This window comes from Taudactylus pleione, unplaced genomic scaffold (assembly GCF_031769625.1).
Source record: "Taudactylus pleione unplaced genomic scaffold, aTauple2 ptg001186l, whole genome shotgun sequence".
NCBI classification, from domain to species: Eukaryota; Metazoa; Chordata; class Amphibia; order Anura; family Myobatrachidae; genus Taudactylus; species Taudactylus pleione.
Genome location: NW_028285587.1, coordinates 139,173 through 167,082, shown reverse-complemented (window position 1 = coordinate 167,082; position 27,910 = coordinate 139,173). Strand labels below are relative to the sequence as shown.

Below are 27,910 nucleotides of genomic sequence, written 5' to 3'. Positions count from 1 at the left end.
TCACCAGCATCCCCGGATCGGTACCGGCGGGGGTGTAGGGAAGACAGCATGGACGTCAGGACTGACTGTCCATGCTGTACATCCAGATGTGCAGCCACAGCTGCACTGAAGAAAGCTTCAGGGGCTCTTCTAGCCCCCACTCCGACAGGTGCACCCGACGCCGGCCGGGCACCAAACTAAACTGAGGTGCCTTGGCTCGGGGGCGGGGTATAGGAGGGGGACCCTAGTGCATCCTGGGAGGCTGAAAAGCTTAACTCTATGGTGCCCAGCGACTGACGTCACACCTATACCCAAGGTATCCTGTGGATACCCTATGGACCCTGAAGTAGAAAATAGAAATTAGGTCCCAAACACTGGAAAACAGACCAGATTTTCCATCCCATCAGACAGATTTGACAATGTGTGCACAGCCTTACTGAGCGCACATATCATGGGTACACACTATACAATGTACACAGCCTTACTGAGCGCACATATCATGGGTACACACTATACAATGTACACAGCCTTACTGAGCACATACCATGGGTACACACTATACAATGTACACAGCCTTACTGAGCGCACATATCATGGGTACACACTATACAATGTACACAGCCTTACTGAGCGCACATACCATGGGTACACACTATACAATGTACACAGCCTTACTGAGCGCACATACCATGGGTACACACTATACAATGTACACAGCCTTACTGAGCGCACATACCATGGGCACACATTATACAATGTACACAGCGTTACTGAGCGCACATACCATGGGCACACACTAGACAATGTACACAGCCTTACTGAGCGCACATACCATGGGTACACACTATACAATGTACACAGCCTTACTGAGCGCACATACCATGGGTACACACTATACAATGTACACAGCCTTACTGAGCGCACATATCATGGGTACACACTATACAATGTACACAGCCTTACTGAGCGCACATACCATGGGCACACATTATACAATGTACACAGCGTTACTGAGCGCACATACCATGGGCACACACTAGACAATGTACACAGCCTTACTGAGCGCACATATCATGGGTACACACTATACAATGTACACAGCCTTACTGAGCACACATACCATGGGTACACATTATACAATGTACACAGCGTTACTGAGCGCACATACCATGGGCACACACTAGACAATGTACACAGCCTTACTGAGCGCACATACCATGGGCACACACTAGACAATGTACACAGCCTTCTGAGCGCACATATCATGGGTACACACTATACAATGTACACAGCCTTACTGAGCACACATACCATGGGTATACACTATACAATGTACACAGCCTTACTGAGCGCACATATCATGGGTACACACTATACAATGTACACAGCCTTACTGAGCGCACATACCATGGGTACACACTATACAATGTACACAGCCTTACTGAGTGCACATATCATGGGTACACACTAGACAATGTACACAGCCTTACTGAGCACACATATCATGGGTACACACTATACAATGTACACAGCCTTACTAAGCACATACCATGGGTACACACTATACAATGTACACAGCCTTACTGAGCACATACCATGGGTACACACTATACAATGTACACAGCCTTACTGAGCGCACATATCATGGGTACACACTATACAATGTACACAGCCTTACTGAGCGCACATACCATGGGTACACACTATACAATGTACACAGCCTTACTGAGCGCACATACCATGGGTACACACTATACAATGTACACAGCCTTACTGAGCACACATACCATGGGTACACACTATACAATGTACACAGCCTTACTGAGCGCACATATCATGGGTACACACTATACAATGTACACAGCCTTGCTGAGCACACATACCATGGGTACACACTAGACAATGTACAGCCTTACTGAGCGCACATATCATGGGTACACACTATACAATGTACACAGCCTTGCTGAGCACACATCATGGGTACACACTATACAATGTACACAGCCTTACTGAGCGCACATACCATGGGTACACATTATACAATGTACACAGCCTTACTGAGCGCACATACCATGGGCACACACTAGACAATGTACACAGCCTTACTGAGCGCACATACCATGGGCACACACTAGACAATGTACACAGCCTTACTGAGCGCACATATCATGGGTACACACTATACAATGTACACAGCCTTACAGAGCACACATACCATGGGTATACACTATACAATGTACACAGCCTTACTGAGCGCACATATCATGGGTACACACTATACAATGTACACAGCCTTACTGAGCGCACATATCATGGGTACACACTATACAATGTACACAGCCTTACTGAGCGCACATATCATGGGTACACACTATACAATGTACACAGCCTTACTGAGTGCACATATCATGGGTACACACTAGACAATGTACACAGCCTTACTGAGGGCACATATCATGGGTAAACATTATACAATGTACACAGCCTTACTAAGCACACATACCATGGGTACACACTATACAATGTACACAGCCTTACTGAGCGCACATACCATGGGTACACACTACACAATGTACAGCCTTACTGAGCGCACATATCATGGGTACACACTATACAATGCACACAGCCTTACTGAGCACATACCATGGGTACACATTATACAATGTACACAGCCTTACTGAGCGCACATATCATGGGTACACACTATACAATGTACACAGCCTTACTGAGCACACATACCATGGGTACACACTATACAATGTACACAGCCTTACTGAGCACACATATCATGGGTACACACTATACAATGTACACAGCCTTACTGAGCGCACATATCATGGGTACACACTATACAATGTACACAGCCTTACTGAGCGCACATATCATGGGTACACACTATACAATGTACACAGCCATAATGAGCGCACATATCATGGGTACACACTATAGAATGTACACAGCCTTACTGAGAGCACATACCATGGGTACACACTATACAATGTACACAGCCTTACTGAGCGCACATACCATGGGTACACACTATACAATGTACACAGCCTTACTGAGCGCACATACCATGGGTACACACTATACAATGTACACAGCCTTACTGAGCGCACATATCATGGGTACACACTAGACAATGTACACAGCCTTACTGAGCGCACATACCATGGGTACACACTATACAATGTACACAGCCTTACTGAGCGCACATACCATGGGTACACACTATACAATGTACACAGCCTTACTGAGCACATATCATGGGTACACAATAGACTGACGCGATATTTCGCTCCGATCTGCGCTAGTGCGTACTCAGCGTAAGAAAGCTTCAGACAGGTGAGGACTCAGCAGGGCCTATTACAGAGGACGTCTGTGCATCTTATACATCACCCGGTGTACACTATGGTGTCTCTCTGTGTATTCTGTCACTTCCACACTAATAACCACCTACTGAGGGTACTGACCACCACCTACAGCTGCTACGTTCTGTATGGGGGGTCTGAGTGCATCGGACACCTCCCTTTCTCTATAGTCTGTTACCCACCGAACACCACCAGGGTCTGCTCCACCTGTATTATATGTAACACTAATAACCACCTACTGAAGGTACGGACCGCCAGCTACAGCTAATATGTTCTGTATGGGGGTCTGAGTGCGCCGGACACCTCTCTTTCTCTATAGTCTGTTACCCACCGAGCAGTGACTGCTCCAGCTGTATTATATGTAACATCAGGGTCTGCTCCACCTGTATTATATGTAACACTAATAACCACCTACTAAGGGTACTGACCACGAGCTACAGCTGCTACGTTCTGTATGATTTTTTAGAGTCTAGTATAAATATGGACACATGGAAGATCAGCCCTATCCCTGAGAAAACACCAAACCATGTGAAACGCGTTGGGTACGAGATGGCTATGGATGGAGATTAACTGAAAACTTCCCTCTCTAACATTGGGCGGCCAGTGACGTCATCCAGCGGCAACGCAATTCAACACGCTGTATATGCTATGAGTCCAGCGCAAACCATCATCGGTAACCTTGCCTCATCTTATCAGGCATCAGACTGAGCACAGAACTGGCAATACAGGCGTACCTGCCGGGTATGTACCGGACCGCATCCGGGAAGAAGAAGACGACCATCTTAGGGTACGGTAGGGACAGATCACCTTGTGATTGCCGTTCCACATTACCCTCACAGGGACCCGTCCTTCCACATATTCATACAAGAGCTATACACATAATCTCAGTGCTTGTGCTGATTTATGTATGTGTATTTCTTCTTTATAAATAAGGATTACCTCCACATAAATATCAGCGCTCGGTATAATCATATTATATCCTATCCTTACACTACTGAGCTGCTTAGTACATCACAAGTGCAGGAAAGGCTTATTACTTTTACCTTAGTAACAACTGGCTGCTATATGTCACCATGGTAACCTGCAATGCTGTATAACTGGCTGCTATATGTCACCGTGGTAACCTGCAATGCTGTATAACTAGATGCTATGTGTCACCGTGGTAACCTGCAATGCTGTATAACTAGATGCTATGTGTCACCGTGGTAACCTGCAATGCTGTATAACTAGATGCTATATGTCACCATGGTAACCTGCAATGCTGTATAACTAGATGTTATGTGTCACCGTGGTAACCTGCAATGCTGTATAACTAGACGCTATATGTCACCGTGGTAACCTGCAATGCTGTATAACTAGATGCTATATGTCACCATGGTAACCTGCAATGCTGTATAACTAGATGTTATGTGTCACCGTGGTAACCTGCAATGCTGTATAACTAGATGCTATGTGTCACCGTGGTAACCTGCAATGCTGTATAACTAGATGCTATGTGTCACCGTGGTAACCTGCAATGCTGTATAACTAGATGCTATGTGTCACCGTGGTAACCTGCAATGCTGTATAACTAGATGCTATATGTCACCATGGTAACCTGCAATGCTGTATAACTAGATGTTATGTGTCACCGTGGTAACCTGCAATGCTGTATAACTAGACGCTATATGTCACCGTGGTAACCTGCAATGCTGTATAACTAGACGCTATATGTCACCGTGGTAACCTGCAATGCTGTATAACTAGATGCTATATGTCACCATGGTAACCTGCAATGCTGTATAACTAGATGTTATGTGTCACCGTGGTAACCTGCAATGCTGTATAACTAGATGCTATGTGTCACCGTGGTAACCTGCAATGCTGTATAACTAGATGCTATATGTCACCGTGGTAACCTGCAATGCTGTATAACTAGATGCTATAGGTCACCGTGGTAACCTGCAATGCTGTATAACTAGATGCTATATGTCACCATTAACTAGATGTTATGCTGCAGTAATATCTGGGTTTCGTTGCAGATTGCTTATACTTACATTTGGGATCTAACCCATGTGTCCTATACTATATGCAGCTATATGTACATTGTCCCACAAGGATACCTGGGAAAGTTCACAGACCTTGTATTAGATTAGTAATTAATATATCATTATATTGCTGCCCACTCAGATATATGGTATTACTCTATGTATGTTACATGTGACTGCACCATGTCAGATATGAGATTATTCTATGTATGTTACATGTGAATGCACCATGTCAGATATATGAGATTACTCTATGTATGTTACATGTGACTGCACCATGTCAGATATGAGATTATTCTATGTATGTTACATGTGACTGCACCATGTCAGATATATGGGATTACTCTATGTATGTTACATGTGAATGCACCATGTCAGATATGAGCACTTGGATAGGTCAGACAATAACATATTAATCAGGTGATGGCCGACGCTTTATTATACAGAGAGAATCTCCCTCCTTACACTTACTGTGATTACCTGTATATATATATATATACACATATATTCCCCATACCTCTGAGCACTGGGTGATGATGTATATGTCTGGCCATAAATGATACAGATAATCAGTATATACCTCTCCCATCACACAGCTGGTCAGTGCTGATGGGTTATTGGCCCTGGTTAGACCAGGCTTTATATCCTCTTTCTGTTACATTCTGTGTATTTCCTGACTTATTGCGCTATACAGATAACACCTCGGTCATTTCTTACTGACACTATTACAGGTTACGTGTTATTATTAGTAGGGTGAGTGCCCCAAAATATAGAGAGAACTTCCTGCTTCTGTTGTTGTCACCTGTATAATGATAATGCAGCACCAGAGTCTGCTCCAGCTGTATTATAGTAACAAAAAGTTCTGCTCCACCTGTATTAGACCAACATTGGGGTCTGCTCTACCTGTATATACATAGTGTAGCACTAAAGGCTGCTCCAGCTGTATTCTAGTAACACCAGGGTCTGTTGCACCTGTATTATGTAGAACACTGGTGTCTGATATACCTGTATGATAATAATGAGGCACCACAGTCTGCTCCCCCTGTATAATAACAATAAATACCATCACCTGCTGCTTATTCCTGCTGGGACCGTCACCCGGAAGCTGCAGTTATAGAAGAAGACACGCCCCTCTATATAGCCACGCCCCTCTCTCCTCCGTGTAGCTATGGCTACTGTCTTCCCCGCCCCTCTAATCGAAGTGACCGCCCTCCTCTCTTTCCCCTCAGGGCGGTGATTGGCAGCAGCGAGTATCCAATTAGGCTGCACAAAGTAGGAAGGACGTCCTGTATCTAGCAGCCACCTGCACCTGCCGCTCACAGCTTCATCATTAGAGTAACAACAGTATAGTCTAATGGTGTCCTCATGTATGGTGACCGGCGGCCATATTCTTATAGTCTCCCAGTCACAGAGCAGAGTGGGCGGGGCCACAGGGGCTTTAGCTGCCATTTTGTCCTAGACATTCCTGACACAGCCAAAGCCAGGTAACGTGTCCTGTATATATATATTATATTATTATTATATAGGGGGAGAGGGGACTGTACAGTGATATATGAGGGATAATAACACAGCTCCCAGCACACACTGATATGTGGTATTATTATTATATAGGGGAGGGGACTGTACAGTGATATATGAGGGGGAATAACACAGCTCCCAGTACACACTGATATGTTTTATTATTATTATATAGGGGGGAGAGCGGACTGTACAGTGATATATGAGGAGTAACACAGCTCCCGGCACACACTGAAATGTGGTATTATTATTATATAGGGGGGAGAGCGCACTATACAGTGATATATGAGGAGTAATACAGCTCCCGGCACACACTGAAATGTATTATTACTATATAGGGGAAGGGGACCGTACAGTGTAATATGAGGAGGAATAACACAGCTCCCAGCACATACTGATATGTGGTATTATTATTCTATAGGGGGGAGGGGACTGTACAGTGATATATGAGGGGGAATAACAGCTCCAGGCACACACTGATATGTGATGTTATTATTATATAGGGGAGAGGGTACTGTACAGTGATATATGAGGGGGAATAACACAGCTCCCAGCACTCACTGATATGTGTCGTCCCTCCCGCAGCCTCTAACAGTAGGTGTTCCCCAAGGTTCTGTTCTTGGACCACTCATATTCTCCCTCTATACTTCCTCACTAGGTGATCTCATCAGCTCTTTTGACCTCCATTATCATCTTTATGCTGATGATACTCAAATCTACCTTTCCTCCCCTGATCTCTCTCCCTCTCTTCTGACTCGATTCTCCAACTGTCTCTCTGCTATCTCTTCCTGGATGTCCCAGCGATTTCTTAAACTTAATATGTCTAAGACAGAGCTGATCGTCTTCCCACCCTCCTATATAACCTCACTTCCCACTATTTCTTTATCAATTGATGGAATAATTATCTCATCTAGTCCCAAGGTGCACTGTCTTGGAGTTATCCTGGACTCATCCCTCTCCTTCAAACCACATATCCAGAACCTTTCACAGTCCTGTCATTTCCATCTCAAAAATATTTCTAAGATCAGACCTTATCTCACCCAGGATGCTACTAAAACCCTCATACACTCACTGGTCATCTCCAGATTGGACTACTGTAACCTCCTCCTATCTGGCCTCCCAAATCCCATCTCTCTCCTCTCCAGTCTATTCTTAATGCTGCTGCACGGCTTATCTTCCTCTCCAAACGCTCTACATCTGCCTCCCCTCTCCTACAAGCCCTCCACTGGCTCCCCTTCCCTTTTAGAACCCAATTTAAGGTTCTCACGCTCACTTACAAAGCCCTCACCCAATCTTCTCCCATATATATCTCTGATCTCATCTCCCTTCACTCTCCTCTCCGCTCTCTTCGTTCAACTAATGCACGCCGCCTTTCATGCCAGCTGATTACTTCCTCCCACTCCCGCCTCCAAGACTTTGTCCGCACTGCTTGCCACCTCTGGAACTCTCTCCCTCTCCCCATCAGACTCTCCACCTCTTTGCAATCCTTCAAATGGGCTCTTAAGACCCACTACTTCATCAAAGCCTTCCAGCTATCATTCTAACTCCCTGCTACATGCTCCTTCTTCCCCATCTACCCCATCTGTGTCACCCCTGTTTCTCTTCCCCTCCCTTTTAGACTGTAAGCTCTTGCGAGCAGGGCCCTCTACCCTCTTGTGCTTTTCCCTACTTTAGTTTTATCTACTTCTTACTCACCACTAAGGCAACTAACACTTGGTTGCTTATGCTCTGTTGCTTATCTGGGTGTTATGGTCGCTAATGTAGCAATATATATTATCCATGGCCTGATCCTGTAGTGTATTGTTCTGTAAGTCGCTTGTCTACAACTTGTTATGTACTTTGTAAGGCGCTGCAGAACATTTGTGTCGCCATATAAATGATAATAATAATAATATGTGGCATTATTATTATATAGGGGAGAGGGGACTGTACAGTGATATATGTGGGGGAATAACACAGCTCCCAGCACACACTGATATGTGGTATTATTATTATATAGGGGAGAGGGGACTGTACAGTGATATATGAGGGGGAAATAACACCACTCCAGGCACACACTGATATGTGGTATTATATAGGGGAGAAGGGACTGTACACACTGATATGTGGTATTATTATTATATAGGTGGAGAGGGGACTGTACAGTGCTATAAGAGGGGGGAATAACACAGCTCCCAGCACACACTGATATGTGGTATTATTATTCTATAGGGGAGAGGGGACGTACAGTGATATATGATGGGAATAACGCAGCTCCCAGCACACACTGATATGTGGTATTATTATATAGGGGAGAGGGGACTATACAGTGATATATGAGGGGGAATAACACAGCTCCCAGCACTCACTTATATGTGGTATTATTATATAGGGGAGAGGGGTGTGACTGGACGCCTTTCGTCTAGGCCGGCCCTGGTCATGGGTTAGCGCTTTTGGACTCCCACTCACCGTCAGTGACCACCTGTCACTGACTACGCCGTGGGCATTTACTGAAGCTGACACCACCAAACTCTACCATCGGCGTTTGGAACCTATTTTTACGTACAATCAGGCTCCTACCTCGACACCTGGAACCGCTTCTGCTGCGTATGCGTCGACTAACTGCGTACACACCTCCTGTTTGGTGTCGGCTGTTCCCACCTGATCCCCCGCAATAGACCAGGTCTCCACGGTAGCTTGGCAGAGGGCTTGAACTTGGAGACGCTGAGCTCTTACCCAGAACAGCAGGAGAACGGAATAGCGTTTCGGTGCAATTCTGTTGGTCGCAGGATTAAGGCAATTGAAGTAAAGGCAAACGGTGTTTTATTGCTCAATGTCTTAAAGAAGACTCAACCTTCCGAATGAAGGGGTACATTACATTGCATACAGGAATCTTATCAGCAGTTCTTCTCCACAAAGGATTTTCAGAGATGTACACATACAGGGCTCACAGTCCCTCTTTTTATATCATTCTTACAACATCACAGGGGGCAAATCCGCCCTGTCTTCCTCTCAACCAATCATGATTCCTCAGAAAATATAATATTACATTTTCAAAGGAGTCACCCAAACCTAAACAAAACTGATTTATCATATAGTAATAACTGTCTCCTAAAATGTTGATATAACATTTCACAGGAAATAGCAAATAACATTCATCCTTTGATACATTTATTACACTGTGACAACAGCTTTGGTCTTCCTGCAATAATCATGAAAAACAAACACGATATGTGGTATTATTATTATATTGGGGGGAGGGGACCGTACAGTGATAAATGAGGGGGAATAACAGCTCCCAGCACACACTGTTATGTGGTATTATTATTATTTAGGGAGAGGGGACTGTACAGTGATATATGAGGGGGAATAACACAGCTCCCAGCACACACTGATATGTGGTATTAATATATAGGGGAGAAGGGACCATACAGTGATATATGAGGGGGAATAACACAGCTCCCAGCACACACTGATATGTGGTATTATTATTATATAGGGGGAGGGGACCGTACAGTGATATATGAGGGGTAATAACAGCTCTCAGCACACACTGATATGTTGTATTAATTTAGTTTTCATTCTAGGTCCAGCAAGGGGTATGGCACTCGAGAGCTCGCCTGCAAAGGGGGTATAATGAGTCCCCTGTTCATCACTCTTGGGGATTTTCCCAGCTAGGCTGACCCTAAGCTCTCCTTTCTCTGTGAATCTTCACCAGCGCTGCACCACAATTTTTCCCACCCGAGGGACACTGCAGTCCGCAGGTGGGAACACCACCTGGCATGTTGTTTTAGCAGTTTGCCAACAGGGTGCTACCATAGGGGCAGAGTGTATTCTGCCCTTTGAAATCGAGCAGGTCGCCCACTAAAACAGCCTAGCCAGAACACTATATTATTAATATTTAGAGGATAAGGGACTACAGTGATATATAAGGGGGATTAAATCAGCTGTTAACACAGACTGATATGTTGTAATAATATAAAGAGCTGTGGGAACTGTTTAGTGATACTTCAGTGTGGAAAAACAGATCTCACCACACACTTATATGTGGTAGTATTATTATATAAGGGAGAAAGGACATGACGGAACAGTTTTTTAACTCAAGTGCGAAAAATGCAACCTTGCTGTGTCAAACGGCAGAAGGTAATGGCATCTTACTGTACAGAGGGAGTGGCCTGTGGAGACCTACACTATATAGTGTCCTACTATACAGGGGGAGCGGCCTGTGGTGTCTTATACAATGGTAGCAGCCTGCACAGGGGGATCGGCATGTTTTGTCCAACACTATATAGGGGGAGCAGCCTGTGATGTCCTACTATATAGGGACAGCAGCCTGTGGTGTCCTACTATACAGGGGGAGCATCCAGTGGTATCCTACTATGCAGGGGAAGCAGTCTGTGTCATCTGTTGCACTCTACTGTACAGGTGGAGCATCCTGTGTCATTCTACTATACAGGGGGAGCAACCTGTGGTGCCTTCCTATACAGGGGAATCAGCTTGTTGCACTCTACTATACAGGGGGATGGCCTGTGGTGTCCTACTATACAGGGTAAGCTGCCTGTGTTACCTTACTATACTGGGCGAGTGGCCTGTGGTGTCCTACTATACACTGGGAGTGGCCTTCGATGTCCTACTTTACAGGTGGAGCGGACTGCGGTGTCTTATACAGTTAGAGCAGCCTGCGGTGTCTTATACAGTTAGAGCAGCCTGCGGTGTGTCATCCTATACAGGAGGAGCAGCCTGCAGTGTCCTACTATACAGGGAGAGCAGCCTGTGGTGTCCCACTATACAGGGGAAGCAGCCTGCAGTGTCCTACTATACAGGGAGAGTGGCCTTTGGTACCTATTGTGGCCTGTTGCGCTTTACTATTCAGGGGGAACATCCCGTGCTGTTCTTCTATAAAGGGTGAGTGGCCTGTGGTGCCTTATCATACAGAGGGAGCAGTCTGTGGTGTCCTATTATACAAGGGAGTGGCCTGTTGATCTCTACTAAACCGTGGTAGCGGCCTATGATGTCCTACTATGCAGTATGAGCAGCCTGCAGTGTTCTACACTATACAGGGGGTGCGGCCTGTGGTGTCCTACTATACAGGGCTATCGGCGTGTGGTGTCCTCGTTTACAGGGGATTGTCTGTTGAATCCTACTATACAGGGGGTGCAGCACCTTGTATCCTATTATACGGGGGGAGCATCATGTGGTGTCCTACTATACAAGAGAAGCAGCCTGTGGTGTCCTACTATACAGGGAGTGCATCCTGTGGTGTCCTGTTATTTTTATTATACAGAGGGAGCAGCCTGTAGTGTCCTGTTATAGCTGCAGAGTAATAATAACAGTAATGAGTGGTCAGGGAATAACACATAATAAATATAACATGTATGTACTGTATATAGCATATGATACATAACAGGAGCTGGTGAAGGATGTGTGAGAAGGACACAGACCGGCCATGTAACAAAGGGCTGCACTCCCTGAGCTGAGACTGTCTGTCAGGACGTCTTGTTATCCTGAGTAATAGAGAGTCTCTCAGAGACAGCCAGTGGCTGTGACAGTCCCCAGTTCCTCAGAGTGTCACTGATTATCCCCCAGGACATGTCTCACCCCACCCTACGCTGCACACACACGGCCGGCAGGCTGGTCACACATGTAACATACATCTGAGGTGCGCTCATTTGTCATTTCATCATTTGTGCAGAGTGACTGATGGGATTCTGTATTGTGTAACCCTTTGTGTGTCCCCTGGGCTGCCTGCTGTCCTATCCCTGTGTTATTAACCTCTTCTGTTCCCCTCCCCTGTGTTACTGACACCTCTGTACAGCTGTTACACCCCCTGTTGTGTGCTCTGTATTCCTACGTTACTTCCCCTCTCCCCATATCTGCACCCCTTCTGCTCTCCTGTGTACTCTCCCCTCACACCCCTGTTACCTGTATGACCTCAGTATAGTCACAGATTCTCTCCGGTTCTGGAATAAATGTAAAACAAAAGTAAAAAATCCCCAAATCCCTTATTCATGTGTTTGTACAAGATTCACGTGGAGTAAATTGCACCAAATCTGTGTCTGGGAGGAATAAGACCCCCGGCCAGGAGAGGAGCATTGGTGTAACCTTATGCAGTACAGCGTTGTGTGATGTCCTCTGAGGAGCCTTATGGGGCTGGGTCACAGGAACCTCTGACAGACACTGACCAGGGCTCTATGGCTGGGGGGAAAGGAGAGACTTACTGGTCACTCAGTGTTACATGTCTGACTGTGTTATGTGTGTTCTCTGTGATGTGTATTATATTTATTCTATTTATTCCTAGATAATCCTGCTGTGAGGAACCAGAGTCTTTACTACACGTCACACTTTCTGTATTCTCACTGATTCACTGAGGATGGACAAGGTTGAAAGTCACAGGACTGAGAGGATCTTACATCTCACCCTGGAGATCATCTACGAGCTGACTGGGGAGGTGAGAGGGTCTGGGGGTGTCATATGACATCACTTATATCTATAGTAATAATACAGGGACATGACTGGGGAGGTGAGAGGATCTGGGAGTATCACAGTGACATCACTTATATCTATAGTAATAATACAGGGACATGACTGGGGAGGTGAGGGGATCTGGGAGTGTCACAGTGACATCACTTATATTTATAGTAATAATACAGGGACATTACTGGGGAGCTGAGGGGATATGGGAGTGTCACAGTGACATCACTTATATCTATAGTAATAATACAGAGACATGACTGGGGAGATGAGGGGTTCTGGGAGTGTCACAGTGACATCACTTATATCTATAGTAATAATACAGGGACATGATTGTGGAGGTGAGAGGGTCTGAGCGTGTCACAGTGACATCACTTATATCTATAGTAATAATACAGAGACATGACTGGGGAGATGAGGGAGTCTGGGAGTGTCACAGTGACATCACTTATATCTATAGTAATAATACAGGGCCATGATTGTGGAGGCGAGAGGGTCTGGGAGTGTCATAGTGACATCACATATCTATACTAATGATACAGGGTCATGACTGGGGAGGGGATCTGAGAGTGTCACAGTGACATCACTTATATCTATAGTAATAATACAGGGACATGACTGGGGAGGTGAGAGGATCTGGGAGTGTCACGTGACATCAATTCTATCTCTAGTAATAATACAGGGATGTGCTGTGATCTGGGAGTGTCACAGTGACATCACTTATATCTATAGTAATAATACAGGGACATGACTGGGGAGGTGAGAGGATCTGGGAGTGTCACAGTGACATCACTTATATCTATAGTAATAATACAGGGACATGACTGGGGAGGTGCTGGGATCCGGGAGTGTCACAGTGACATCACATATCTATATTATTAAGCGAGCAGCAGGAAGCTGGTCTCAGATATTAGTATCAGTCGGGCTCAAATGGGCTGTCAAGACCCACTATTTCATCAAAGCCTTCCAACTCTCATCTTAACTTGCTGCTACATGCTCCTTCCTTCTTGTCTACCCCATCTGTGTCAGACCTGTTTGTCTGACCCTCCCCTTTAGAATGTAAGCTCTTGTAAGCAGGACCCTCTACCCTCTTGTGCTTCTCCGTTCTCGACTTTCATCTACTTCTTACTCCCCACTAAGGCACCTAACGCTTGGTTGCTTTGCTCTGTTGCTTATCTGGGTGTTATGGTCTCAAATGTAGAACTGTATATTATTGTATGTATGTCCTGTATTGTATTGTACTGTAAGTCACTCTTCAACCTATTTGTTTATGTACTTTGTAAGGCGCTGCAGAACACTTGTGGCGCCATATACATAACCGATAATAATAATCAGTCCCACAGTCCTCACTGGAGTTGGGAATTATTATATGCTCACAGTATGTTGTTTTCTTTCTGTCACTGACACAAAGATGTTGGAGCTGCAGGAGATACTATATACGCTACACTTTCCTGTATATAAGAGATTGTTATAATACTTGCTTTAGTGAAATAGAGTCTTCTTGTATATTATGTAAAGTGATCACCTAAATAATCATCCCCATTTAGGTGGCGTTTAATTGACCTCATTGATGTCTCCCCCAATACACAGGATTACATAGTAGTGAAAAAGACATACGGTGAGTGTGAGACACCCAGCAGCCATCCCCGTGTGTCAGGAGGACTGAGCAGGACCCAGAGCTCCATAACGGTGCCTCCACCTCACTCACTGATACATGAGAGACACAATGAGCAGAAGATGCTGGAACTCACCAACAAGATCTTTCAGCCGCTAACTGGACAGGTGACTGCTGGGAATGGGACATTATACAGTAACACCAGGGGATGTGTCTGGGTGATGACTGGAGAGGTGACTGCTGGGAATGGGACATTATAGAGTAACACCAGGGGATGTGTCTGGGTGATGACTGGAGAGGTGACTGCTGGGAATGGGACATTGTACAGTAACACCAGGGGATGTGTCTGGGTGATGACTGGAGAGGTGACTGCTGGGAATGGGACATTGTACAGTAACACCAGGGGATGTGTCTGGGTGAGGACTGGAGAGGTGACTGCTGGGAATGGGACATTGTACAGTAACACCAGGGGATGTGTCTGGGTGATGACTGGAGAGGTGACTGCTGGGAATGGGACATTGTACAGTAACACCAGGGAATGTGTCTGGGTGATGACTGGAGAGGTGACTGCTGGGAATGGGACATTATACAGTAACACCAGGGGATGTGTCTGGGTGATGACTGGAGAGGTGACTGCTGGGAAGGGGACATTGTACAGTAACACCAGGGGATGTGTCTGGGTGATGACTGGAGAGGTGACTGCTGGGAAGGGGACATTGTACAGTAACACCAGGGGATGTGTCTGGGTGATGACTGGAGAGGTGACTGCTGGGAAGGGGACATTATACAGTAACACCAGTGGATGTGTCTGGGTGATGACCGGAGAGGTGACTGCTGGGAATGGGACATTGTACAGTAATACCAGGGGATGTGTCTGGGTGATGACTGGAGAGGTGACTGCTGGGAAGGGGATATTGTACAGCAACACCAGGGGATGTGTCTGGGTGATGACTGGAGAGGTGACTGCTGGGAAGGGTACATTGTTCAGTAACACCAGGGGAAGTGTCTGGGTGGTGTCTGTATCATTGTGTGTGTCAGGTTCCTATAAGGTGTCAGGATGTCTCTGTCTATGTCTCCATGCAGGAGGGGGAATACAAGGACGTGATGATGGAGAATCACCGGCCCCTCACATCACTGGGTAAGAGGAGACTGTAATTTATTGTACAGAGGAGAGCAGGTATGGGGACCACCTACAGTCAGGTGCATAAATATTGGGACTTTGACATATTTTGGCCTCTATTCACCACCACAATGGCTTTGAAATGAAACAAACAAGATGTGCTTTAACTGCAGACTTTCAAATTTAATTTGAGGGTAATTACATCCAAATCAGGTGAACGGTATAGGAATTACAACGGTTTCTATATGTGCCTCCCACTTTTTAAGGGGCCGAAAGTAATGGGATTAACTAAACAATCCTAAATCTAACTTTCACTTTTTAATACTTTGTTGCAAATCTTTTGCAAGCAATTACACCCTGAAGTCTGGAATGCATAGACATCACCAGACGCTGTGTTTCATCCCTGGTGATGCTCTGCCAGGCCTCTACTGCAAATGTCTTCAGTTCCTGCTTGCTCTTGGGGCATTTTCCCTTCAGTTTTGTCTTCATCAAGTGAAATGCATGCTCAATCGGATTCAGGTCAGGGGACTGACTTGGCCATTGCATAATATTCCACTTTTTAGCCTTAAAAAACTCTTTGGTTGCTTTTGCAGTATGCTTCGGGTCATTGTCCATCTGCACTGTGAAGCGCCGTCCAATGAGTTCTGAAGCATTTGACTGAATGAGCATATAATATTGCCCGAAACACTTCAGAATTCATTCTGCTGCTTTTGTCAGCAGTCACATCATCAATAAATACAAGGGAACTAGTTCCATTGGCAGCCATACATGCCCACGCCATGACACTACCACCACCATGCCTCACTGGTGTGGTGGTATGTTTTGGATCATGAGCAGTTCCTTTCCTTCTCCATACTCTTCTCTTCCCATCACTCTGGTACAAGTTGATCTTTGTCTCATCTGTCCATAGGATGTTGTTCCAGAACTGTAATGGCTTTTTTAAATGTTGTTTGGCAAACTCTAATGTGGTCTTCCTGTTTTTGAGGCTCACCAATGGTTTGGTGAACCGTCTATATTCACTCTTGTGAAGTCTTCTCTTGATTGTTGACACATATACACCTACCTCCTGGAGAGTGTTCTTGATTTGGCCAACTTTTGTGAAGGGGTTTTTCTTCACCAGGGAATAATTCTTCTGTCATCCACCACAGTTGTTTTCCGTGGTCTTCCGGGTCTTTTGGTGTTGCTGAGCTCTCCGGTGCGTTCTTTCTTTTCAAGAATGTTCCAAACAGTTGATTTGGCCACACCTAATGTTTTTGCTATCTCTCTGATGGGTTTGTTTTGATTTTTCAGCCTACTGATGACTTGCTTCATTGATAGTGACAGCTCTTTGGATCTCATATTGAGAGTCGACAGCAACTGATTCCAAATGCAAATGTCACACCTAGAATCAACTCCAGACCTTTTACCTGCTTAATTGATAATGAAATAACGAGGGAATAGCCCACACCTGTCCATGAAATAGGTTTTGAGTTGATAGTTCCATTAATTTTAGCCCCTTAAAAAGTGGGAGGCACATATAGAAACCGTTGTAATTCCTACACTGTTCACCTGATTTGGATGTAATTACCCTCAAATTAAATCTGAAAGTCTGCAGTTAAAGCACATCTTGTTTGTTTCATTTCAAAGCCATTGTGGTGGTGAATAGAGGCCAAAATCTGAAAATTCTGTCAATGTCCCAATATTTATGCACCTGACTGTATATATACACATCACCTGATAATCACATATATACAATGTACTCAGTCACTGTGTGTCTCCTACAGATGGACCCAGTAACAGAAACACCTCAGAGAGATGTCCCCATCCTCTTTATTCACAGGAATGTACAGAGGAGAATCACAGGACCCCACAGGAGCATCAGGTAGCTGGGATTTAGGTTCTCACCAATATACCACAGTGACTTTATATGATCCGTAGATAAGGTGTGGGTGTCTTATTAACCAGAATACTTCTAATTAATGTGATTTAATGAAATTGCATTTTTCAATTGTTGCTATATTGTTTTGTGGCTTACTTAGGGTGATAGTCTGGCTGATATAAAGGCAGAAGATATAGAGGGAGAAGAAGAGACTTATGTGACTGATATGAAGGCAGAAGATATAGAGGGAGAAGAAGAGACGTATGTGACTGATAATAAGGCAGAAGATATAGAGGGAGAAGAAGAGACGTATGTGACTGATAATAAGGCAGAAGATATAGAGGGAGAAGAAGAGATGTATGTGACTGATAATAAGGCAGAAGATATAGAGGGAGAAGAAGAGACATATGTGACTGATAATAAGGCAGAAGATATAGAGGGAGAAGAAGAGACGTATGCGACTGATAATAAGGCAGAAGATATAGAGGGAAAAGAGACGTATGTGACTGATATGAAGGCAGAAGATATAGAGGGAGAAGAGGCGTATGTGACTGATAATAAGGCAGAAGATATAGAGGGAGAAGAAGAGACGTATGTGACTGATAATAAGGCAGAAGATATAGAGGGAGAAGAAGAGACGTATGTGACTGATAATAAGGCAGAAGATATAGAGCGAGAAGAAGAGACGTATGTGACTGATAATAAGGCAGAAGATACAGAGGGAGAAGAAGAGACGTATGTGACTGATATGAAGGCAGAAGATATAGAGGGAGAAGAAGAGACGTATGTGACTGATAATAAGGCAGAAGATATAGAGGGAGAAGAAGAGACGTATGTGACTGATATGAAGGCAGAAGATATAGAGGGAGAAGAGGCGTATGTGACTGATAATAAGGCTGAAGATATAGAGGGAGAAGAAGAGACGTATGTGACTGATAATAAGGCAGAAGATATAGAGGGAGAAGAAGAGACGTATGTGACTGATAATAAGGCAGAAGATATAGAGGGAGAAGAAGAGACGTATGTGACTGATAATAAGGCAGAAGATACAGAGGGAGAAGAAGAGACGTATGTGACTGATATGAAGGCAGAAGATATAGAGGGAGAAGAAGAGACGTATGTGACTGATATGAAGGCAGAAGATATAGAAGGAGAAGAAGAGATGTATGTGATGAGTGATCAGCAGTGTAAGGAGGAGGAAAGCCCTACCAATATCGGCACAGGTGAGTAATAAACACCTATTACAGAAAAGAGTCACTACAACAATATCTTAACCTACACCAGTGTTGGCTAACCTTGACATTCCAGCTGTTGTGGAACTATATATCCCAGCATGCCCTGCCACAGTTTTAGCATGCCCTAATAGCAAAATGTAGCAGTGCATGCTGGGTTATGTAGTTCCATAACAGCTGGAGTGTCAAGGTTAGCCAACACTGACCTACACCCTCCTCTGTCAGTTCAAAAGTAATGAGGAAAAAGTATCTGCCCAGTGGTGGAGGCAGGAGCCATCGGTATGCAGTCGGAAAACCTGCAGCCTTAATACTGACAGCCGGCTTCCCGGCTGCTTTATCACGGCGTGGGATAATGACCGGCGTCTATATCTAGACGCCTGTAATTTTCCCGATGTCGGGAGATAGGCGCCCGGCATCCCGATCGAAGAGATGCCGGGCGCCGCGAGCGGACAGCCACGGGGGGGAGGTTTAGTGTTAGGTTTAGGGCCCACCGGGTCGGGACTTAGGGTCAGGCACCCCCCCGGGAGGGTTAGGGTTAGGCTAGGTTAAGGGGGGGTTAGGGTTAGGCACCCCCCCCGAGGGACTTAGGTTTAGGCAGCGGGGAAGGGGGGATTAGGCACTTAGAGGGGGGATTAGGGTTAGGCACTTGGGGGGGAGGTTAGGATTAGGCACCCCTAAGGAGGGTTAGGGTTAGAGGGTTAGGTTAGTTTATACTTACCTTAGGGATGATCGGGATTTCCAGCGCTGTCGGGCTCTGCTGATCTGTCGGGCTGACGCTGCCGGGAATCGAACTTCCGGCCATGCGGCAGCAGGGATTCCATACCGATTCCGAGCCATCAGCCCCTATCATACTCCTGCTCTCCCCCTCACATCAAGTCACTGTGTGTAAGCAGCCTAGAGATCTGACCAGTCTCCTCCCCACACTCTCTGGTGTATCTCATACATCAGGACTCATCAGTCCCTATTATACTCCTGCTCTCCCCCTCACATCATGTCACTGTGCCCAGAGATCTGACTAGTCTCCCCCCCCACACTCTCTGGTGTATCTCATACATCAGGAGCCATCACCCCCTGTTATACTCCTGCTCTCCCCCTCACATCATGTCACTGTGTGTTACCAGCCCAAAGATCTGATCAGTCTCCCCCCCCCCCACACTCTCTGGTGTATCCCATACATAAGGAACCATCAGCCCATATTATACTCCTGCTCTCCTCCTCACATCATTTCACTGTGTGTTACCAGCCCAGAGATCTGACCAGTCTCCTCCCCACACTCTCTGTTGTATCTCATACATCAGGAGCCATCAGCCCCTATTATACTCCTGCTCTCCCCCTCACATCATGTCACTGTGTGTTACCAGCCCAGAGATCTGACCAGTCTCCTCCATACACTCTCTGGTGTATCTCGTACATCAGTAGCCATCAGCCCCTATTATACTCCTGCTCTCCCCCTCACATCATGTCACTGTGTGTCACCAGCCCAGAGATCTGACCAGTCTCCTCCCCACACTCTCTGGTGTGTCTCATTCATCAGGAGCCATCAGCGCCTATTATACTCCTGCTCTCCCCCTCACATCATGTCACTGTGTGTTACCAGCCTAGAGATCTGACCAGTCTCCTCCCCACACACCATCTGGTGTATCTCATACATCAGCCCCTATTACACTTTTTCTCTCCCCCTCACATCATGTCACTGTGTGTTACCAGCCCAAATATCTGATCAGTCTCCTCCCCCCCCACACTCTCTGGTGTATCCCATACATAAGGAACCATCAGCCCATATTATACTCCTGCTCTCCTCCTCACATCATGTCACTGTGTGTTACCAGCCCAGAGATCTGACCAGTCTCCTCCCCACACTCTCTGTTGTATCTCATACATCAGGAGCCATCAGCCCCTATTATACTCCTGCTCTCCCCCTCACATCATGTCACTGTGTGTTACCAGCCCAGAGATCTGACCAGTCTCCTCCATACACTCTCTGGTGTATCTCGTACATCAGTAGCCATCAGCCCCTATTATACTCCTGCTCTCCCCCACACATCATGTCACTGTGTGTCACCAGCCCAGAGATCTGACCAGTCTCCTCCCCACACTCTCTGGTGTGTCTCATACATCAGGAGCCATCAGCGCCTATTCTACTCCTGCTCTCCCCCTCACATCATGTCACTGTGTGTTACCAGCCTAGAGATCTGACCAGTCTCCTCCCCACACACCATCTGGTGTATCTCATACATCAGCCCCTATTACACTTTTTCTCTCCTCCTCACATCATGTCACTGTGTTTTACCAGCTCCGAGATATTAGTTTCCTCCTCACATTGGGCGGAATTCAGTTCAATGCGAATTGAATTCGATTCAGTGCTCTGTTATGTCTGAGAATGCGGTTCTCACAACTTTACCTGGGTGTTTAGGCGCGAGAACTGGCATTCTCTGACTAAAGTGGCAGGCACGCAGCTATTAGCGCCACGCTAAGCAGTAAAACAGCTGACCGCCAGGCACTTTTTTCTGATTTTTTATTGCAACCCAAGGTGGGTGCGAGAAGACATCTTTAGCCCACTCAAACACCGCATTGAATAGTTTCGGGAGCTCCTTCCCACAGCTATTCAACATCACACTGAATTGAATTCCCCCCATTGTCTCAAAAATAAATAGTGTGTCATATAAATAGTTGGTGTGAATCAGAGCCATACACTCAACATTGAAACAGTCAAACATTAAACAAAATATAGTAACAAGAAGTGACTAACACAGTCATTATATGAATGTATACAATGACAGATAACGGACATACAGTATAGATAAATCTGTATACAAACCCGAACTGAAGCAGATTAAAAAGAAGCGTATAGACAGTAACTGTAATATAAGGGAAGTCAGTCACGTGTTGGAACCGTATGCTATAGAGGAAACGGAACTCATTAGACAATATTACATTCTGAAACCAGGAGAAAAGCGGCAATGTGATATTATTGGCGATAACCATACCGTAGGGCATGTTAGAGCGAGTCACATACTCTAACGTCTAGGGGGAGCGTATCTGCGTAACTCTCGCATGTATCAAAGAACCTAGAGGACCGCTCTTCCTTATCTAATGTGATTCCAAGGTAGTCCATGATAAATATGTGGAAGTTTCTCTTTAAATACAGGGTCGGAGGGACTGTGCTAATTCTACACTGCAATATGGCCTTCCCTGCAGCAGCACTAATAATTACATGCAATATGGCCTTCCCTGCGGCAGCACTAATAATTACATGTAATACGGCCTTCCCTGCGGCAGCACTAATAATTACATGTAATACGGCCTTCCCTGCGGCAGCACTAATAATTACATGTAATACGGCCTTCCCTGCGGCAGCACTAATAATTACATGTAATACGGCCTTCCCTGCGGCAGCACTAATAATTACATGTAATGTGGCCTTCCCTGCGGCAGCACTAATAATTACATGTAATACGGCCTTCCCTGTGGCAGCACTAATAATTACATGTAATACGGCCTTCCCTGCGGCAGCACGAATAATTACATGTAATGTGGCCTTCCCTGCATCAGCACTAATAATTACATGTAATATGGCCTTCCCTGCGCAACACTAATAATTACATGTAATACGGCCTTCCCTGCGCAACACTAATAATTACATGTAATACGGCCTTCCCTGCGGCAGCACTAATAATTACATGTAATATGGCCTTCCCTGCGGCAGCACTGATAATTACATGTAATACGGCCTTCCCTGCGGCAGCACTAATAATTACATGTAATATGGCCTTCCCTGCGGCAGCACTAATAATTACATGTAATATGGCCTTCCCTGCGGCAGCACTAATAATTACATGTAATATGGCCTTCCCTGCGGCAGTACTAATAATTACATGTAATACGGCCTTCCCTGCGGCAGCACTAATAATTACATGTAATAAGGTCTTCCCTGCGGCAGCACTAATAATTACATGTAATATGGCCTTCCCTGCGGCAGCACTAATAATTACACGTAATATGGCCTTCCCTGCGGCAGCACTAATAATTACACGTAATACGGCCTTCCCTGCAGCATTAATAATTACACGTAATACGGCCTTCCCTGCGGCAGCACTAATAATTACATGTAATACGGCCTTCCCTGCGGCAGCACTAATAATTACATGTAATACGGCCTTCTCTGCGGCAGCACTAATAATTACATGTAATATGGCCTTCCCTGCGGCAGCACTAATAATTACATGTAATACGGCCTTCCCTGCGGCAGCACTAATAATTACATGTAATACGGCCTTCCCTGCGGCAGCACTAATAATTACATGTAATACGGCCTTCCCTGCGGCAGCACTAATAATTACATGTAATACGGCCTTCCCTGCGGCAGCACTAACAATTACATGTAATATGGCCTTCCCTGCGGCAGTACTAATAATTACATGTAATATGGCCTTCCCTGCGGTAGCACTAATAAATACATGTAATATGGCCTTCCCTGCGGCAGCACTAATAATTACATGTAATACGACCTTCCCTGCGGCAGCACTAATAATTACATGTGTATGTTATATGGCCTTCCCTGCGGAAGCACTAATAATTACATGTAAGGTGGCCTTCCCTGCGGCAGCACTAATAATTACATGTTATGTGGCTTTCCCTGCTGCAGCACTAAAAATTACATGTAATATGGCCTTCCCTGCGGCAGCACTAATAATTACATGTAATATGGTCTTCCCTGTGGCAGCACTAATAATTACATGTAATATGGCCTCATGACCCTCTCTGACGTCTCCAAAAAAAGGGCCAAGTCGCCCCAATGCTTAAGGTTGTCATCTAAATTATTTGCCCAGGACACTTCCAATAATGTCTTAAAGTTCTCAGACTTCGACAGATAATCTGGGAAACACTAAAGGAGGTCAGTCGCCATGGAAGCAGCAATGCCATAACCTAAACCTAATGGGGGCATGATTAGAAACTATGATGTTCACCAATACCCACCGATCGCACCTGAGAAACCGAGTGTTTCTCCTCTAAACCGTAATCTGTGCGAGTCAGGGAGTGATGAGATCTACTAAGGGGGGTAAATGATCTGTCAAGTTGTGTAATCCCAACAGATCACTTAATTGAAACGTAGTTATAAGACCATGAATATGGTGCCACGAGTGAGCTTTTAGGCGTGAAACAGGAGGGAACCTGTCAATATTAGGTTCGTCCACTGTATTAAAATTGCCAGGTAGTATCAGAGTATATAATGTTCATCGAGCTAAAAGTTGGGACAATTTAGAAAACAAATTCACTAGGAGAAATATTGGGAGCACAGATGTTCACCAATGTACATTTATTACTTTCCATCTCCACATCCACAACCAGAAAACGGCCCATGGGATCAGAAACCCAATCCAGTATCATATGGCGTAAATCATGAAAGACTATAGCCACTCCATGTGATTTGTACCTATAATAGGCTTATAAACATTCCCCAATCCAGTATCATATAGCGTAATCATGATGACAGACTATAGCCACTCCATGTGATTTGTGCCTATAAGAGGCTGATAAACATTCCCCAATCCAGTATCATATACCGTAATCATGATGAAAGACTATAGCCACTCCATGTGATTTGTACCTATAAGAGACTGATCCACCTCCCAGTCTGCTGGATTTAGGTAGGTTGATTCATCTACAAATATACCAGAGCTGGGTGGCTTGTGACTGTACATCTTCATTTTATCTATTTGATAGTAATTCTAGAACTTTTAATCATAGATTTTATTTGAAAAAAATAAACTTGTCATAGAGGAAACATTCATATTACAATGTATTTATCTTATTTCCAGCACATGGATGTAACAGCAGGAATGTCTCAGAGGAATTTTCCATGTTATCTCCAAATTGTGAAATAGAAGGCAGTGACATTGCACGAAATTCTCCATGTGACAGCCCCATTATACACCCAGCACATCACAGTGTAGATGTGTCATCTCATCCCTCTACTCATGAGGACTGTTCTCCTGATAACTCTGATGTTGGAAATTCTGGAACAGCTTTGAGAGTAGATAAAATATTCCCCTGTTCTATAAATGATAAATGTTTTAAACACGAATCACAGCTTATTGTACATAAGGAAAGTCACACAGGTGAGAAACCATTTCCATGTTCTGAGTGTGGGAAATGTTTTAAATATAAATCACATCGTGTTACACATCAGAGAAGTCACACAGGTGAGAAACCATTTCCATGTTCTGAGTGTGGAAAATGTTTTACAATTAAATCATCTCTTGTTACACATCAGAGAAGTCACACAGGTGAGAAACCATTTCCATGTTCTGAGTGTGGGAAATGTTTTACATATAAATCACATCTTGTTACACATCAGAAAAGTCACACAGGTGAGAAACCATTTCCATGCTCTGAGTGTGGGAAATGGTTTACATGCATATCACACCTTGTTAGACATCAGAGAAGTCACACGGGTGAGAAACCATTTCCATGCTCTGCGTGTGGGAAATGTTTTACAATGAAATCATCTCTTGTTATACATCAGAGAAGTCACACAGGTGAGAAGCTATTTCCATGCTCTGAGTGTGGGAAATGGTTTACATGCAAATCACACCTTGTTACACATCAGAGAAGTCACACAGGTGAGAAACCATTCCCATGCTCTGAGTGGGGGAAATGTTCTGCAGACAAATCAGCTCTTTTTACACAAAGAAGTTACACAGGTGAGAAACCACATCCATGCTCTGAGTGTGGGAAATGTTTTACATATAAATCACATCTTGTTATACATCAGAGAAGTCACACAGGTGAAAAACCATTTGCATGCTCTGAGTGTGGGATATGTTTTACATATAAATCACATCTTGTTACACATCAAAAAAGTCATACAGGTGAGAAACCATTTCTATGCTCTGAGTGTGGGAAATGGTTTACATGCATATCACACCTTGTTAGACATCAGAGAAGTCACACGGGTGAGAAACCATTTCCATGCTCTGAGTGTGGGAAATGTTTTGCAATGAAATTATCTCTTGTTAGACATCAGAGAAGTCACACAGGTGAGAAACCATTTTCATGCTCTGAGTGTGGGAAATGTTTTGCAGACAAATCATCTCTTGTTAAACACCAGAGACGTCACACAGTTGAGAAACCATTTCCATGCTTTGAGTGTGGGAAATGTTTTGTAGACAAATCATCTCTGGTTAAACATCAGATACGTCACACAGGTGAGAAACGATTTCCATGCCTTGTGTGTGGGAAATGTTTTATAAACAAAGCAAATCTTGTTACACATGAAAAAATTCACAAGATAAATGTAATGTCCATGAACTCGTAGACCTGAAATCGGTTTGTAACAATATTCTAAAGCTGGCCACACATCTAAAGATTATCTGTCCAACCAGCCAACTAGTTGATTGGTTTGGAATTAAAATCTGGTAAGGTATGAAAGCAAATGACAATCATCAATTTTCTCCCAAATGCCAGAAAATGGACAAAAACTGATGTTTGAACAAATTGTTTAGATCAAACATTTAACAAACTTGTCTGAATGACCATTTTCATCTGTTTTCTGGCATTTAGGAGCAAATTACTGATCATCATTTACTCCCATATGTTACCAGATTTTCATTCCAACTAGTTGGCTGGTTGGACAGATAATCTTTAGATGTGTGGCCAGTTTAAGTGTTTCAAAGGTGAGGAATGTTCTGTACAAAAATGAATGTTATATAGATAAATCAGATATTGTTAGACATGAGAGAAGTCACAGGTGAGATTTCTATGTCCTGAGATTCCTCAGAAATGGTTTGTCTTTAGTTTAGACCACATTGTGTTTATACACTAAGGGGCTTATTTACAGGTGGACACCAACATTTTTTTCTTATACATACAACATGCTAGCAAGAAAATGTATTTTTCCATATGTAGAGTAAAATACTCTTTGGGATGCAGTACACCTGATGGACATGTACTGTATATAAGCGTTAGGTGTGTGAGTCTGTATGCAATGCGGAAGGTGCATTACACTCTTATTAAATACATTATATACAAATTGGGTAATGCAGTCAGATGCACAAGTGTGGAAATCTTATTAGTAACAGAGAAAGTCGCTGTGAAGATATGGGGTTCTCTCAATCACCCAGACACGGAGCAGATAAAACCACAGGCACAGAAATAGGTAATATGCAAAGGCAAGAGGTAAATAAAGCGAACAGGCAATATGCAAGTAGCAGTCCAGACAGAGGCAATCCCAGTAGAGAGGATATAGTTCCAGGACAAGTCCACGGAAGAGCTAACCACGCTGTTTCACCCAGGAAAACTACCACAGATCACACAGCAGTGATAGCGTATAAGTCCACACAGGACTGGTGATGCATTCCACTAAGCACCTTGGGAGAACAATACCTCTTAGCCAAAGTCAATGACTAACATCAGGAGCTGCCCTTGGTGACCTCTTTTAAAACCTCCCAATTTCCCACGATGCTTGTGCCCACCTAGAGGTTCCCTGATTGGTGTGGGTCCCTTATTCTGTACTGTTGAACACATGCTGGCTTGGCTCTGTATGGACTACCAAAGTCCAGAGAGGAACAAAGGGGAGCAAATAGAAGGAACAATGACCAGGTAATTGGTTTAAGTCCTGAGTGTCCCCTGCAGAGCTGGAAAATAACCCACAAGGTCCTTTTTCTATGAGATGTTACATTGATCTACTGGTTACTTCCTGTGTGGCTAGGTCAGAATAACGAATGGATAAAACAGGCAT

General features: G+C 44.6%; 2 protein-coding genes across 2 annotated transcripts in view; one reads left to right on the top strand and one right to left on the bottom strand.

Moving 5' to 3' along the window:
- The window catches only part of LOC148451061 (uncharacterized), a 220,026-nt gene that overhangs the window by 130,964 nt on the left and 61,152 nt on the right, over window positions 1–27,910 (bottom strand). The window lies entirely within an intron of this gene.
- On the top strand, window positions 6,809–26,522 carry LOC148451062 (uncharacterized). Its single transcript, XM_088462313.1, has 7 exons — window positions 6,809–6,861; window positions 13,173–13,322; window positions 14,936–15,127; window positions 16,044–16,098; window positions 17,844–17,941; window positions 18,099–19,161; window positions 24,990–26,522. Exons 2-7 carry the CDS (start codon window positions 13,245–13,247, stop codon window positions 26,486–26,488), a joined length of 2,985 nt encoding a protein of 994 aa, XP_088318439.1. The 5' UTR covers window positions 6,809–6,861; window positions 13,173–13,244; the 3' UTR covers window positions 26,489–26,522.

Bases quoted from the DNA above. Each gene is read 5' to 3' on its own strand.
- LOC148451062 (XM_088462313.1), top strand. From the start codon at position 13,245: ATGGACAAGGTTGAAAGTCACAGGACTGAGAGGATCTTACATCTCACC. The intron at 13,323-14,935 runs GTGAGAGGGTCT...CCCAATACACAG, and splicing joins TCTACGAGCTGACTGGGGAG to GATTACATAGTAGTGAAAAA. The intron at 17,942-18,098 runs GTAGCTGGGATT...TGGCTTACTTAG, and splicing joins GGACCCCACAGGAGCATCAG to GGTGATAGTCTGGCTGATAT.